Below are 15,620 nucleotides of genomic sequence, written 5' to 3' on the forward strand. Positions count from 1 at the left end.
TATCATAGATCCATAAAATGGATTATTATTCAGCCATAAAAACAATCAACTATTGAAACATGGTAAAATATGGGTGAATCTTAAAATGTTGAAGCCGGATGAAAAGAAAAAGAGCACATACTGTGTTATTCCATTTACATAAAATTGTAGGAAATGCAAACTTGTCTTTAGGGACAGAAAGGGCTGATGGCAGGGTGAGAGGTGAGGTTGGAAAGGGAAAGGGATTACAAAGGTACATGAAGAAGCTTTTGGAGGGTGACAGGCATCTTCATTATCTTAATTGTAATGGTTTTATGGCTATATATATAAATATCAAAACATGATTTAGATTTATATTCTCTGCAGTTAGGAGATCTTTGCTATGTCTGTACCAGAAGACCTTGTTCAATGTTTTTTTCTTCCATAAGGCACGTTCCAGCAGACCCTGCCTGCTATTTTCTGCCAAGAGTGTACCTAAGGATTGGAATAGAGACCCATGAAGGATTTCTCAGCTGATGGAACAGCTAAAGGTAAATTTGAAGCAGGATATTGAATCAAAAGAGTCCTTTTGGTGCAAGCTGTGGCTCTATAGAGGAAACAAACCACTACCAAGAGGAGCAGAAACATAGCTGTAAGACCTAGAAGAGTCTGGAGAAAAAAGCCAAGAGGTGCTTTTTATTCATTCATACTAAGAAAACTCAAATGTTGAAGAAATAAACTTCCAAGATTGAAAACATTACTTTTGTATAAAATTATCTCAAAGTTTTTATTTATTAAATGAGAAACATCACTAGCATTCTCTTCTTTCTGTATTGGTAGACAACTCTTACTGCTATCTAAAGTTTTAAGTGGTCAGTGCTGTCTGTTCTACCTTTGCCTTTTAATGAGTCCAGTCAACCATTTTCCCCCATGTTTTCTCCTGGTGATACAAATATAGTGCTCTTTTTTCAGTATCAAACGTTTGGGATACTAAGCTAAGGTGGACATCCCTTGCTTCAATCTAATAGAAATGTTGGAAACAATATTAAAAAATCAATTCTAAGTATATAGCTTATTTTTTTTAAGTAAACAAAAAGCGATCTATAGGTTCCAGAAAACAAAAGGAAGTCAAATGATCTTATCTCTACCCTTTATTTCCTAAAATCCTAATCTTTAGGAATAGCTAGATATCAATTTTCACCAGTGTGTTTACTCTTGTCCCTTAACTTGCTTTTTCACTCGAGAAGTCACTCAGAATATCATGAACATCCTTGGATGCTGGTGAGTATTGGTCCACCTTATTTAAGTTAATGTGGCTGCACAATATTCTGTGAAGGAATCATGATTTACTTAACCATTCATCTGTACTGTCACACATTAAGTTGATTTCAATTACTGTTCATATAAATAATGCTACACAATGAGCAAATTTGAGCATTCACTTAGTATTTCTGTAAGATAGACACATACTGCTATATTTGCTGGGTCTGATGCTTTAGAATTTTTGATAGATATTACTAAACTAATGATCAATAATGTTTGAAATTTTTACACTTCTACCAACTCTGTAACTGTGCACTTTTACCCCAACTACCACCAAGCAATCTTTTTGTTGTTGCTGTTCATCAAATTTTTCATTTGAAATTTCATTTACAAAATCTGTGATCACTAGGAGACTGATTATTTAGCATATGTATGTTACCCACTCAGTCATTTCTGCTTCTGTAAATCGCCTTTTTATATTCTTTTGCCTAGATTTTTTTTGGATTCCTAAACTTTCTTGAGCTCTTCCTATTAGTAAAAATGTTAATACTCTATTATACATTATAAGGTTTTTCAATACCATGGGTTTTAAAATTTTACAATGTTTTGCTAAACAGACTTTTAAAAAATTAATGTGTTAAAATGCGTTGCTCTATTCCTTTATCGTTGCTGTATCTCAAGTTTCTCAGACCTTTGCATCTGTTAACAAAACAGGCTGATGTAGTTTCTTTCATTATTCTCACTTTTATAGAGAAGAAAACAGAGCCATAGAGAGATTAATAACGTTCCCAAGGTCCTGGCCTCATTTTAGAATCCGGGCCCTCTGAATGCACAGCTTGAGCTCTTTACCAATTTGGGGAATATCAAAGTCCACAAGGATGAGAAAGACTGCCAGGAATCTGAGCATTCTTTCTCCAGGACAATCTTAAATAGATAAATAATGATAAGTTCTTTCTCCCCAATTCCCATTTGTCCCAGTCATAATAGGCACCATTCCCTTGTGACAGACTTTTTATGGTACCATTAATTTGGTCATCACTTTCCTTATACCTGTTACAAACGAGCCTTGGCATCCTGAGAATATTTGTGTGTTTGACCAGCAGTGTTATCTAAAAACTGAATTTGGGTGATATATACATGCTGCATTATATGAAGTATTTATTTTCTGCCTTTATTGAATTTCCAATCAGGCTCTGATTGCCTCCAACAGCCAGCCATTCTGCAACTTGTCTGAAAATACATCTGGAGACAGAAAACCATAAATGTAGACAGAAAACCATAAACCAGTCCATGGCCTGGGGGTGGGGGACCCCTGCTCTAGATCTATCCATGTTGTTGCAAACAGCAGGATTTATTTTTCTTTTTATGGCTAATATTCCATCATGTGTGTATACTATATTTTCTTTTTTCAAATATGAATGGACATTTAGGTTGCTTCCATATCTTGACTATTATAAATAATACTGCAGTGAACATTAAAGTGCATATATCTTTCCAAATTAGGGTTTTTCTTTCCTTCTGGTAAATACGCAGGAGTGAAATTGCTGGATCATATGGCAGTTGTATTTTTAATTTTTTGGAAAATGTCCAGACTGTTTTCCATAGTGGCTGCAGCAATTTACAATCCCATCAACAGTGCACAAGGGTCCCCTTTTTTCAATATCCTCGCCAACACTTGTTATGTGTTGTCCTTTTAATAATAGCCATTCTGACAGGTGTAAGGTGGTGTCTAATTGTGTTTTTCAACTGTATTTCCCTGATGATTAGTGGTGTTGAAGATCTTTTCATGTGTCTGTTGGGCATCTGTATATTTTCATTAGAAAAATGTCTATTCGTATCCTTTGCCCATTTTTAATCAGGTTGTTTGTTTTATTGATGTTGAGTTGTATATGTCCTTTGTATATTTTGCATTTTTTCCCTTGTTGAATATATTGTTTGCAAGTATTTTCTCCCATTCAGCAGAAGGCCTTTTCATTTTGTTGATAGTTTTCTTCACTGTGCAAAAGCTTTTTAGGTTGGTGTAGTCCCATTTGTTTATTTTTGCTTTTGTTTCCCTTGCCTGAGGAGACAGATCCAAAAAAGATATTGCTGTGTCAAAGAGCATACTGCTTATGTTTTCTTCTAGGAGTTTTATTGTTTCAGGTCTTACACTTAAGTCTATAATCTATTTTAAGTTTATTTTTGTATATAGTGTGAGAAAATAGTTGTTTCATTCTTTCACATATAGCTGTGTAGTTCTCCCAACCATTTATTGAAGAGACTGTGTTTTCCCCATTGTAATATTCTTGCCTTTTTTGTCATAGATTAGTTGATCATGTAAGTGTGGCCTCTTAAACTACCCTCATTTTTTTTTTTTTTTTTTTTTTTTTTTTTTTTTTTTTTTTTTTTGTGGTACGCGGGCCTCTCACTGTCGTGGCCTCTCCCGTTGCGGAGCACAGGCTCCGGACGCGCAGGCTCAGTGGCCATGGCTCACGGGCCCAGCCGCTCCGCGGCATGTGGGATCTTCCCGGACCGGGGCACGAACCCGTGGCCCCTGCATTGGCAGGCGGATTCTCAACCACTGCACCACCAGGGAAGCCCTACCCTCATTTTTTAAAAGTCTTTTTTCTGTTTAGCTTGGGTGATTTCCACTGCTCTGGGTTCCAGTTCACAGATCCATTCCTCTGTATCATCTAATCTACTGTTGATTCTTTCTAATGTATTTTTTATTCCAGTTATTGTATACTTCAGCTCTGTTTGGTTCTTCTTTATATTTTCTAAGCCTTTGTTAAAATTCTCACTGTGTTGATGCATCCTTCTCCTGAGTTTGCTGAGCATCTTTATGATCATTACTTTGAACTCTTATTGGGTAGATTCCTTATCTTCACTTCAGTTAGTTCTTTTTCTGAGGTTTTGGCTCTTCTTTTGTTTGGAATATATTCCTCTGTCTCCTCATTTTACCTAATTCTCTGTGTTTATTTCTACATATTAGGTAGATCAGCTATAGTTCTGGATATTAGAGAAGTGATCTTATTCAGGAGATGTCCTAGGGGCCCAGAAGCACACTCTCCTCTGATCACCAGGCTGTATGCTCTAGGGGTGCCCTCTGTGTGGGCTGTGTGGGCCCTTCTGTTTTGGTGGGGCTGACTACTGTGGGCACACTGGTAGGTGGGCTGGCCCCTGGCCCAGTTGGCTGCCAGGCCCTGCCTTGTGTGGTGGCTGCTGGCCCGCTGGTAGGTGGGGCCTGGTCCCAGGGCAGCTGGTTGTGGGGCGGGGAGTGGCGGTTCAAATTCTTGAGGGGCTGCTGGCTCCTACAAGTATTTCATAGTTCTTGATGCTTTGTTTACTGAGCAATTGAGCATTACATGACTGGTGCATTATTCTTCTAGTGGAATCAGAACTTAAATGCACCTAAACATTGATGCAATGAGCTCCTGGGTTCTTGACCAGCTTGTTTCATGTAGACATGTGGGCAGTGTTGGTGCTTGCACCTACCTCTATTTACTGCATTTCTGTGCATTGCTGGATATCAGGAGCATCTTGGCAGATGGAGAGGGTTGAGTCGTGGCCATGTTCCTACTCTCACTCCAGCAGCCAACAAATCTCAGCTACCTCTCACTGACAACGCACTATGATCCCCTGCAGAAGCTCATGGCCACCATAGCTGCAACCCTGTCTTCCCTCATCCTTTCCCCAGTTGACCACGTGTGTCTTGAGCTGCTAAAGTCCAGAGCCTGGGCAGGACCTGTGCACGGTTGGCTGGCAGCACAGTGCTGGCAGCAGCTCAGTCATCCCTAGCTCTGCTTTGCCAACCCAGCTTCTTGTTTCTCCAATAATTTGGAACATACAAGTTAATAACTTCTGAATATTAAACAGGATATGACTGCAAGAGATTTTCAGGGCAAAGTGATAGTACGGAACTAGCTAGGACAAGTTTTTCACATTCAATATAACAATGTAACAAAATGAATGAAAAGTAAAATTATACACATATATGTATACCAACTGGCCAAATGGGTGGGTCAACACTACATCCTATATTGTGAGGTACGTATGACTCCTTAAGTTTCATACTATGGATTTCTGTCATCATTTCTTAAATTTGAATATATTCAATCCTTAAACTCTCTCTTGCTCTCTGTTCTTTTTTTCCTGGTTAATGTTATAACTTTTCCCATATATTACTTAGTAATTGTTCTTAGCCTTAAGTTTTGGGAGAAAGATTCTCTGATACCATTTCTTTCATTCATTTTTATTGGATGTCTCTTCTTTGTTATAATTAGCCATTTGGGGATCCACAAATGTTTGTGATTCTCATTAAGCCAATGCTCTTAACCTTAGAACAATTCTAAAACTAGTCAGGAAATAATGCAAGCAATAATATTTAAAAGCCGAAAGGAATTGTTGACCTTGGTTTGCTACCTCACCCAGAAGTATTAAATGAGTTTTAAAGTAGCTGTAGTAAAACAAGTGTAGCAATGAGTAAAGTTCAGTAATCATATTAATAAAGCAAAGAAAATCTCAAAAATAGTTGTATAATCAGAATTAATTAGATTTATGCTAAAGATGTACCTATTGTTAATAAGGAAAGAATATTTCAATAAAATGTTCTAGAAAAATTGCCTTGCACTCTAACAGAAAACAATTTAGATTCTCATATCATAGATCAAAAAAGGAAAAAAAACTGCTAATGAAATACTGAATTTAATATAAAAACAGGTGGACAAGAAAGGGCACTGAATACATGTAAACTCAAAAGAGGAATGAATGTGACTAGGGAGAGCATTGGTTCTATGTCCTAAACAGCCCTTCGAGAAATATACAAGGAACTGTCCAGATCTTTGTACACAGGAATAATTAAAAACAAGTGTCCATCAAAAGAATATGGCTACGGCTTCTCTGATGGCACAGTGGTTGAGAATCCACCTGCCGATGCAGGGGACTAGGGTTCGTTCCCCGGTCTGGGAAGACCCCACATGCCGTGGAGCGGCTGGGCCCATGAGCCATGGCTGCTGAGCCTGTGCGTCCAGAGCCTGTGCTCCACAACGGGAGAGGCCACAACAGTGAGAGGCCCGCGTACAATTAAAAAAAAAAAAAAAAAGAATATAGCTATAATTTATAGAAAATGTATGTGTCAATGATTAGAGATATAAAATGATAAATAATGTAAATTAACAATATAAAATTAAAGGAAGTAGCAGATAAAAGAAAATGAAGCTTGATTATAAAACTTGATTGAAAAAAGAAATTAAATTAGCAAGCAAATGGGTTACCATTGAAATTCACTACAAAGTGATATTAATTAGAACAATGCTAAATTAATTTTTAGCCAAATAAACAATGTATTAAATACCTAACTAAGCAATTGTTTAAATCGAATGTTAGATATTAAAACCATTCTGTTTTGTGGCAATTCATCCATTCTTTGAAAATGATTCTCGAAAAACATGAAGAAAAATGTGCATGGGCATGTTAAGCCAGTCTCCTCCACGTACCATCTTATTTCACTTCTCCACTTCACAAACAAAATTGTGAAGGTAATTATCTATACACAATGCCCCTAATTCTCTTTCTTGTGTTTGCTTTTCAACCTACTCCCATCTAGTTTTTGTCTCATTAATTCTACTAAATCAGATCCTGCTAAGGTCACAGTAGCCTTTGTTTACAGGTCCGCTGATATAGTTCAGTCCTCACCTGCCCTGCAAGCACCCCTCCTTCTTTTAAACACACTTCTTCCCTTCAATTTTCCCTCCCCTGTTCATTCTTGTGTCCTTCTAACTGCACTGCCACTCTGCCTTAGTGCCTGTTGCAGACTCTCCTCTGTTCAACCTTTAATGCTGAGGGTCTGCAGGATTAGGTTTAGGTCCTCTTCTCGTTGTCCATTCTATTTATAAGTGACCACATCCATCCCCATGCCCTCATTACCAGATACACAATAATTTCAAATTAATACCTCCCCCTTGGCATTTTTTTTTGATTCAAGACCCATATTTCCAGCTGTCAATAACACTCTGCATTTATATGTCTTCCAGGCAGCTTCAAAAGGATATACTGTATAATATTATTTTTCCTTTCCAGCATCATTTGTACCTAAAACTTCCAGTGTGAGAAAATTATTTTCCTTTACTTCTCTTTGTAGTGTTTAATATACTTGAAATAAAATAAACAATAATACTGTTTTATGTTCTCTTCCCTGTAAGACTGAGAGTTTCAACACAGTAAAAACTGCATGTGCTTTATTCGCTTGTATTTCTTGATAGCAATTACACAATCTGTCATTTAGGTACTCAATTTATATGTATAATCTGAATGGAATCAATGAGTAAATAAATGTTACCATCCATTCTTCAATATCATTTACCAAATGAGGGTTTGAATTTAGAGTAAACAAACTCAAATTTTCTTTGTTAAGAATTTAATAAATAAAACAAAGTGCAAATTAATAACATATAATGAAAAACATGTTTTAAAAATTTTAATACAATGTACAGATGAAATGTAATTTTATAAATAATTTCTAAACATTATAAATATGAGAGATGTAAGAAGGAATAGATAAACAAATGAACAATAAATAAATAACATCAGGGCAGTCATCGCTTAGGGACTGATGACCCTGTAGCTGAATACTTTTATATATACTTGCTTATTACTACTGACAAGTAATGGCTGAATTAATGCAATAAATTTTGTGGCTAAAGCAGAAATAAGTCTTTTGAAATGACCAAAGATGAATGTGCAAGGGTGATGTGGCATCTTAGTCAATGAGAATCATTTCAAGATGATCCCAGGTCTGCATTCATAATTCTTAACCTTTCTTGCAAGTTGGTTGATGAAGACAAGGCTCTCATGATTTCCACTCTGACAATTTCCCAGGCACAGTCACTGTATTTCTTCTCTTTCAGGTAGAGATGGATTCCCTGGAAGTACCTCTTCATGGCCAGTGTAGGGCCCGTCACTCCCAGGGCAGATTCTTCATCTCCCATCGCCTGCACCAAGCAGGAGTCCAGGTCCTCCAGCTGCTGATGGAGTCCAGTGCGGAGTTTGTCCAGGAGGGAGGTGTCCCAGGCGGCAGAGGAGCGCTCTGTGTGGAAGAGGCGGAAGGTCTGCTGGAGCATCTCGTGGAGGACAGAGGTGGCCTGGGCCTTCGGGAGCTGGCTGCCATCCACCATGTCCTGGGAGAAACCGAAGTCTTTTCTGTCCTTCAGACAGAAACGAGGGGAGATTCTCCTCATCTGGCCCAGAACCATGAAGTTCTTCCTGCTAATCCGCACGTGGTTCTGAGACAGGTAGCAGCCCAGAGATCCACCAGGGCCGTAGCTAAACATCACCAGGGCAGTCAGTAGAGAGAGCACGAAGGCCATGGGGCAAATGAGGCTGCTGCTGGCCTGGCTGAGACACGCATCTGGGGGAACCTTGGGGGTAGGTTCTCTGATAACATCCTTTCTAAGTATGGCTTTTAAATAGGGAAGACAGTTTCCATTTTCTGAAAATTTCTCTCTACTTTCACTTCCAATTTGTGTTTTCATTTAGATATTTTCTTTTGACCTAAGAAGATGTAATCAATCTAAACTCTTAATTTACAATAGAAGTTTAAGTTTCCCAGTAAACTTTGGATGTTGTCAATCCAAAAGGATATTAAATGAGAAACTAATTAAAGGCTGAAGTATATGTAGGTATGTAAAGATTCGTGCACATACTTATGTGCACATTTTATTTTATTTTATTATTTTTTCTTTTTAAAATTTATTTATTTATTTATTTTTGGCTGCGTTGGGTCTTTGTTGCTGCGCATGGGCTTTCTCTAGTTGCAGCAAAAGGGGGCTACTCTTCGTTGCAATATGCGGGCTTCTCACTGAGGTAGCTTCTCTTGTTGCAGAGCACGGACTCTAGGCATGCAGGCTTCAGTAGTTGTGGCATGCTGGCTCAGTAGTTGTGGCTCGCGGGCTTAGTTGCTCCGCGGCATGTGGGATCTTCCCAGACCAGGGCTTGAACCCGTGTCCATTGCTTTGGCAGGCGGGTTCTTAACCACTGCGTCACCAGGGAAGTCCCTGTACACATTTCAGTATGTATAAATATTGCTGTTCTCTATGTTAGGAACAAAATTTGTCCTTGATTCTGGACTACATTTTTACCATCCTTACTTTATACATAGGAAGTTGGGGTCCCTCACCCCTATAGGTTTCTGTATTTTGTTAAGTAATTACCAGACCATGCATGGTAAATAAGATGTTTAGAACCAAAGCCTGGTTTTGTTTTCTGTTTTATTCAGAGCAGAGGCTTATGATTACTAGTGAACGAGCTTCTCAGGTGTTTCTCTTCTTTCTAGAAGGCATTCATTCAAGTTCCTGAGGTTATTCTTCACTGGGGCCACAAGGTCAGGACTAATATACTAGACATCGCCCTTTCTTTCAACCATTTTCTTACAGGAGACCTATAGTGCTCCACAGGCTGTGCCAATACCCTCCACAGGAATCTTGGTTCTCTTCTGGTGAATGTAGGTATGCAGATTCTAATTCCAAGATAATTAATTGTATTTTCCAGCACCGCCTCACTCACAAGGTAGTTATCACATCTAGTAGCACTTTCCTGGAATGACAGAGTGTCCTCAACACAAACTCTCTGGGGCTCACTCCCTGAGGGCAGGCTCACCACATCCCGAGGACTTCAGAATTCTACTGTGGGGGGGCTTGTTTCTTTGTTTGCAAAATAACTCATCTTCCAGGACCCGCACCCTTGCCCCTGGAGTGTTAGTGTGAAGGACCCTCGTTCTCAGTGGGGACCTCCTCCTTTCCTTACCTGTGTCCCCAGGTATCGAAAGTATCAGCAGCCCGCAGATGCTGAGAGCAAAAGTTTGTTTTGTCTAAGTAGGTGGAGGAATTATTCAATTGCAATTGCAATTCACCTTTAGTAGACAATTTTTATTTTGACAGTACAGCTTTTATTGTTCGACTCTTTTAAACTGTTGAACTTTTGTTACGCTCAGAATTTCTGAGTTGGCTATAGGGAATTCAGTGATGATGCTCTCTCTCATTAGAAGTTTACATCACAGAAACTAGCGACCTTCAGTTGTTCATTCAGTCTACGTATTTCTACTGGGCTTGTTTGTTCATCTCTGCCTCGTGCTCAGAACGCAGAGCAATGAGGCCCAGATTATGTCAGAGAGAAATAGCCTGGTTTCCTTTACTTATTCATGATGTTTTGTTTTAAATTTAAATAACAACCAAAAAAAATTAGGAACTTATTTTTTACATGGTGATTTACTGGCCATAGTTACTTTCCATTTCATCCTGAGGTTAATAAAATGGGAAGTAAAAGAATGGCAAAGGGGTTTCACCTTATTTTCTATGATCTTCAAGACTTGAGATTTTTTTGTTTCTCATTTCAACTTTCCTAGAAAGCAAAACTTGAGAGCTGTTTGTGGGCAAAAATAAAACAAAGGTAATTCTGAAAGTCATGAAAGTGAAAAAGAGAAGTGACGTTTCTGCTGACAAAATGACAAAGTGTAAATTAAACCTAAAAAAAGCATCAACCAAAGAATAGAAGGAATCATCGTATTTGAAAGATGTTAAGCAACCACAAAGACAGAGCCATGTGAGTCCAAAAAATGTCCATGTTGTCCTGCCCTGAAATGGGCTCCCAAAGTGGTGAAGGAAGATAGAAAGACAAAGGGAAAAAAATATTTAACATGTAAATTAGAGAGCCCTCTCATCTGTCAATTGGTTACGAAGTCTGTAACCTAAGGCAGAGATTTGAGAGATCTAGGCTAAATTGAAGCCCTTCCCTGCTACCTGAGCAATTCACACACACATACACACACACACACATGCATGCACGCATGCACGCTTCCTGGTTAATTTCGCCAATTACAATGTTGGATTACCTTAATAGTTCTCAATTCTACGCAAATAGACATACCTCACTCAGGCTGTCAGTTGGCAACAATTGTATTCTCTGAAATTCCTTTATGTATGTCTGTGTTCACTCTTACTACTGAGTCAATGTGGAAGGGATGCAAGTGCAGTCATTATTCAAAGGGACATTGACAATTTTCTCCTAACTGTAAAGTCAAGCAACATGATCTCATACTGGGAATGGATTTGAAAAACTGACAACATACTCTTAAGAAAGAGTTAATGCACCTTCAAACAGGAGCTATTTCTCTGATTCCCCTCGCATTTCCACACCCAGAATGGCAGGCTCTAAGCCTCCAAGAGTCCTACAGTATGTAAAGCAAATAATGATTCAGGAGCCTTGGCCAGCTGAGCAGCCTGGAGGCAAGGAACACATTCTGACCCTTCTCTCCACACAGCTGCCTTAGCCCAAAGACATGTCCTGCCTGAAGCTGGGAGTATTTTCCCTCTTTGAGATGCAAAGCTAAGGAAGCAGGCTTAGCCAAGTTATCAGTGTCAGTACTTTCCAGGAAAGATCCTCTTTTAGCTCCAAAGAAAATGCTAGTGGAAGAAGACAGACTTCTGCCTAGAACAGAAAGAATCCTGCTCTGCAGACTTGGTCAATGTCCTAGTCCATCTTGGCCAGTAAGTGGCACTCTTCCTCCATAAGTGTTTTAATAGCCTCCAGAGTAAAATGGATCCTGCTTTCCAGTTCATTTTTGCTACAGCTACTGTTACAATATTGTAACAAGGACATCCCCTCATTCCCAAAAATATTCATCAAAAGAAAAACAATAATCTCTTATATAGGGGTTTCTGAAAAGTCCAGAACTTTCACTCAACATTTGCTTTTAATTTGTGGCTTTGTACTCTTAAGGGGAAATTGGTGGCCAGAACCACAAAGGAACAGGAAACAGCTGTATGAATGGCTGGTGCAGGTGAAGCAGGAGTGAATGAGGGGAGCATACTGCGAATTTCTACATTGGAGAGGAAGTACAGGCATACTTTGCTTTATCGCACTTCACAGATAATTGCACTTTTTACTAATTGAAGGTTTATGACAACCCTACGTCAAGCAAGTCTATTGGTGCCATTTTCTAACAGCTTTTGCATACTCCATGTCACTGTGTCACATCGCCTTAATTTTCAGGATTGTTCAAACCTTCACCGGCAAAAAAATTCTGACTTGCCGAAGGCCCAGATGACCATTAGTAGTTTATAGCAATAAAGTATTTTTTAAATTAACGTATGTACGTATGTGTGGCAGGCCACTCAAGATGGCTGCTCTCTTGCTTTCTGTACATCCCCTGCCCCACCAGTGCCTGCTTCTTCACCTACACCCTATGCACATGACTTACCTTCTTATGTACTTGCACCAGGCCCCAGCTAGTTAGTTATCTTATCAAAGGGGCGGTGAGGGGTATGCCCCTCTACTGGTTTCCCTGGTAACTAATGAGCCCACCTGCTGTCAATACCCCTAGAACTGGCAATCTCCACTTTGTTAGTGGAACCACTGACCAAAACTGCTCACCCTGGCCAGGCAAGATAGTAGCCACTTGCATGAGTTATATTACAACAGCAGGTCCTGGTAAGGAACGTGGAACTAACAAGCTACCACCAACCAGAAGATTTCCGGAAAGGTCAAAGAGAGAGGAAACGCCAGTCCATATGTCCTCCTGACCTCCCAGAATCCTTACTGGAATCCATCTTGGCTGAATGATGGGCGCGCCACCAGGAAGAACCCTGAGTCAGAATGATTGCTCAGACAACCCGGAAACTAACCCCGTTACCATAAAACCTGAGACTGTGAGCCATGTGGCAGTTCTCCTGGGTTCCCTTACCTTGCTGCTCTCCTTCTGAGCACCCCTCCCCAATAAAGTCTCTTGCTTTGTCAGCACGTGTGTCTCCTTGGACAATTCACTTCCAAGTGTTAGACAAGAGCCCACTCTCAGACCCTGGAAGGGGTCCCCCTTCCTGCAACACCTTCCCCCACCAGGATCGAAGACTGCCACCAAGTCTGGCCCACTGCACACCGCACATGGTGGGGTGTCACTCCAGGACCTTGCTTCAGAAGTGTAAGCTCCCCTTTCCATTAAACCATTGATGTCTCTGTTGCTGACTCTGGGCTCTTCAGTCTTGAAGCTGGGCAAGCACAGGACTTGTAGGCCTGTGGGGTGCAGCCCAACAATTGGCGGAGCAGCCAGGAGCCCAAGGAAACTGCCATGAGCACAGAGATGTTGGAAAATACAGGAAGGGTAATGGAAAGTTGCAGAGGCTGTTCACTAGCATGCGGGGCCCGAAAGTTGCAGGGGTAATGGTGTGGTGGCTGTCTACTAGTTTGTGGTGGCTGTCCTTGGTTAATGGGGGCTGCCAAGAGATAGAGAGAACAATGGTCTCTAATGGCTCCGCTGTTGTATCAAAGTAAGCCTTTTGTAATTGGTTAAGCCAGCTTTCTAGAAGGAATTGGTATTTCTCTTATGTCTTTGAGATGTAAATGACTACCTGGGCTCTCTGGAACTTAATCTTATGTGATCTCTAAGAGTAAAGGAGAAAGAAGAGCTTTTAGGTAAACTCTGTAGAAATAAATTATGTTCGGGGAATGTCTATGTAAAATAGTCTCTCCAGATTTTGGTAACTTGAAACTAAATGAAGTTAAATGAAGAGAATTCATTGACTATCTGGGTCATTTCAAATAGGATAAAATATTGAAACATTAATTGCTGGCGGGCCTAAGATTACCTACCCTTGCCTTCTTAGGAGAGAAAGACTAAAGTGTAAGTTTCCAATCAGGAAATGCACAATTACTTGCTTCTTCGTTTTTGCCAGAAATTAAGGTTTTTAAGGGTTAAGATTATAATGGGTTATAATTCTAGTTATTGTAACCAAGTTTCTTTATGGATTACATTGTAATCAGGTGCTTAAACATGGCTTTTTAAGTCTTCTGTCATTTATAGACAATGTTGTACTGTGATGCGTTTGCAAAAGTACTTCATCTTCAAGAAGATTCATAGGAAGGACCTTTTGACAATAACAGGTCTCTGATAAATGTCAGATTATACTGCTGAACAGGGTAAGAAATTAAGGTATCCTAATGGAAAACCTGATGGCTTCATAAAAAGGAAACAAAAACATTGGTTACTGAGTGAACTGGTGAATGTGGTTATAATTTTTATGGGTTTTGTCTGGAAAGTTACTGGTTTTTATCTGTGTTTTCCAGATAGAGGGAAGCCCTTCCCCTCAAGTTTGTTATGATTTACAGCAATTTTGGTAAACTACACCTGTGGGTAGAATTAAAACATTTCTCTCTGCCCAGTCCCTCCAGAAATTGGGGACTCTTGGGTTCTGAGCAGACTTATCAGGTGAATGGAAAGACTGTTTCCTGGTATTTGCAAAAGTCTCAATATTTGGGGGACTAAGAAATCCACTGAGGCAGAGCCTGATGCCTTGGGCATGACTTTCCTGGCCTTGAGAGGCCTGTTGGGAATTCAGTCTGAGACTCCTTCTGAGGAGTTCTACCTCAGCCAGTTTGGAGGAGTCTATATGATCAATTGACCAGGTTTTGCAGACAAATTAGTCTTGATTTGGCTGTGTTTAGTGGAGATGAGGGTAATTTTAGAGAGAAAAATATATGTTTCAGTGGATTTAAATTCTAGTTCTGCTAATTGAGGTCTAGATTTATTGTGGTGGTCTGGAACTGAACCGACAATACTCTGAGCTATGCCTGTAAGTAACTGTGGTATGTATGAAAATATAAGAATATGATTCAGAAAAGCAAGGAGGGGAGGGCAAAAGGAGCCAGATATCAAAATCTGCAAATTAATACTATACATATTTCACTTCAGTTTAGAAAACTAACTTTTCTTCCAGATGTTTATGCAGGCCGCCATTTTGGAACTGAAAAACAAATCAGTTACCTTAGATGTGAAGAGTGACTATATTTCAGTCTTCTCCAGAACACTTCACAGAATTACGTTTTCAGACTGTCATGTTTTTGCAGGTGTTGAGAAAGAGGTGGGAGACTTCACTATTCTGATGGATATCTAAATGAAAAAATAAGAAAATAGCATATTTAAGCCCTAACTCTGTGGAAAATAGCCTACTAAGTGTTTTAAAATGTGTTAGTTTAGTACAATAATTCTTAGAATATTTTCACCTTATTGTACATTTGAGAAAACTGAGACTCAGAGAAGTTAGGTGAATTTTCTAGGATCACACGTAATTACTGGCAGAGTCAAGATTCAATACAGAACCCTATATTGCATATTATAGGCAGTTGAAAACGTTTCATGTTTTAGAATTCTATTAAGTTTTTAAATATACTTTGATCCCAAAATTAAATAAATGTCTTGCTCCGTTGTTTTCTTTTTATTGGTGCATACTATTTTATTTTATTTTTGCTGGTTTCCACCTATTCTTTACCTTAGATATTGTGGAAGAGAACTTCCTTGATCAAGTTTCAGTCTTCCATCTTATGAAGGAATTGTCCCAGGCTATTATACGCATTGCAGTTTGGTTATCTGTGCATCC

General features: G+C 39.4%; 1 protein-coding gene across 1 annotated transcript; it reads right to left on the reverse strand.

The window, feature by feature from the left end:
- Positions 1-7,976: 7,976 nt before the first annotated feature.
- On the reverse strand, positions 7,977-8,579 carry LOC131760933 (interferon omega-1-like). The gene has a single exon (XM_059071069.2). It carries the CDS (start codon positions 8,562-8,564, stop codon positions 7,977-7,979), a length of 588 nt encoding a protein of 195 aa, XP_058927052.1. The 5' UTR covers positions 8,565-8,579.
- Between the last annotated feature and the right edge of the window lie 7,041 nt (positions 8,580-15,620).

This window comes from Kogia breviceps, chromosome 8 (assembly GCF_026419965.1).
Source record: "Kogia breviceps isolate mKogBre1 chromosome 8, mKogBre1 haplotype 1, whole genome shotgun sequence".
NCBI lineage: Eukaryota > Metazoa > Chordata > Mammalia > Artiodactyla > Physeteridae > Kogia > Kogia breviceps.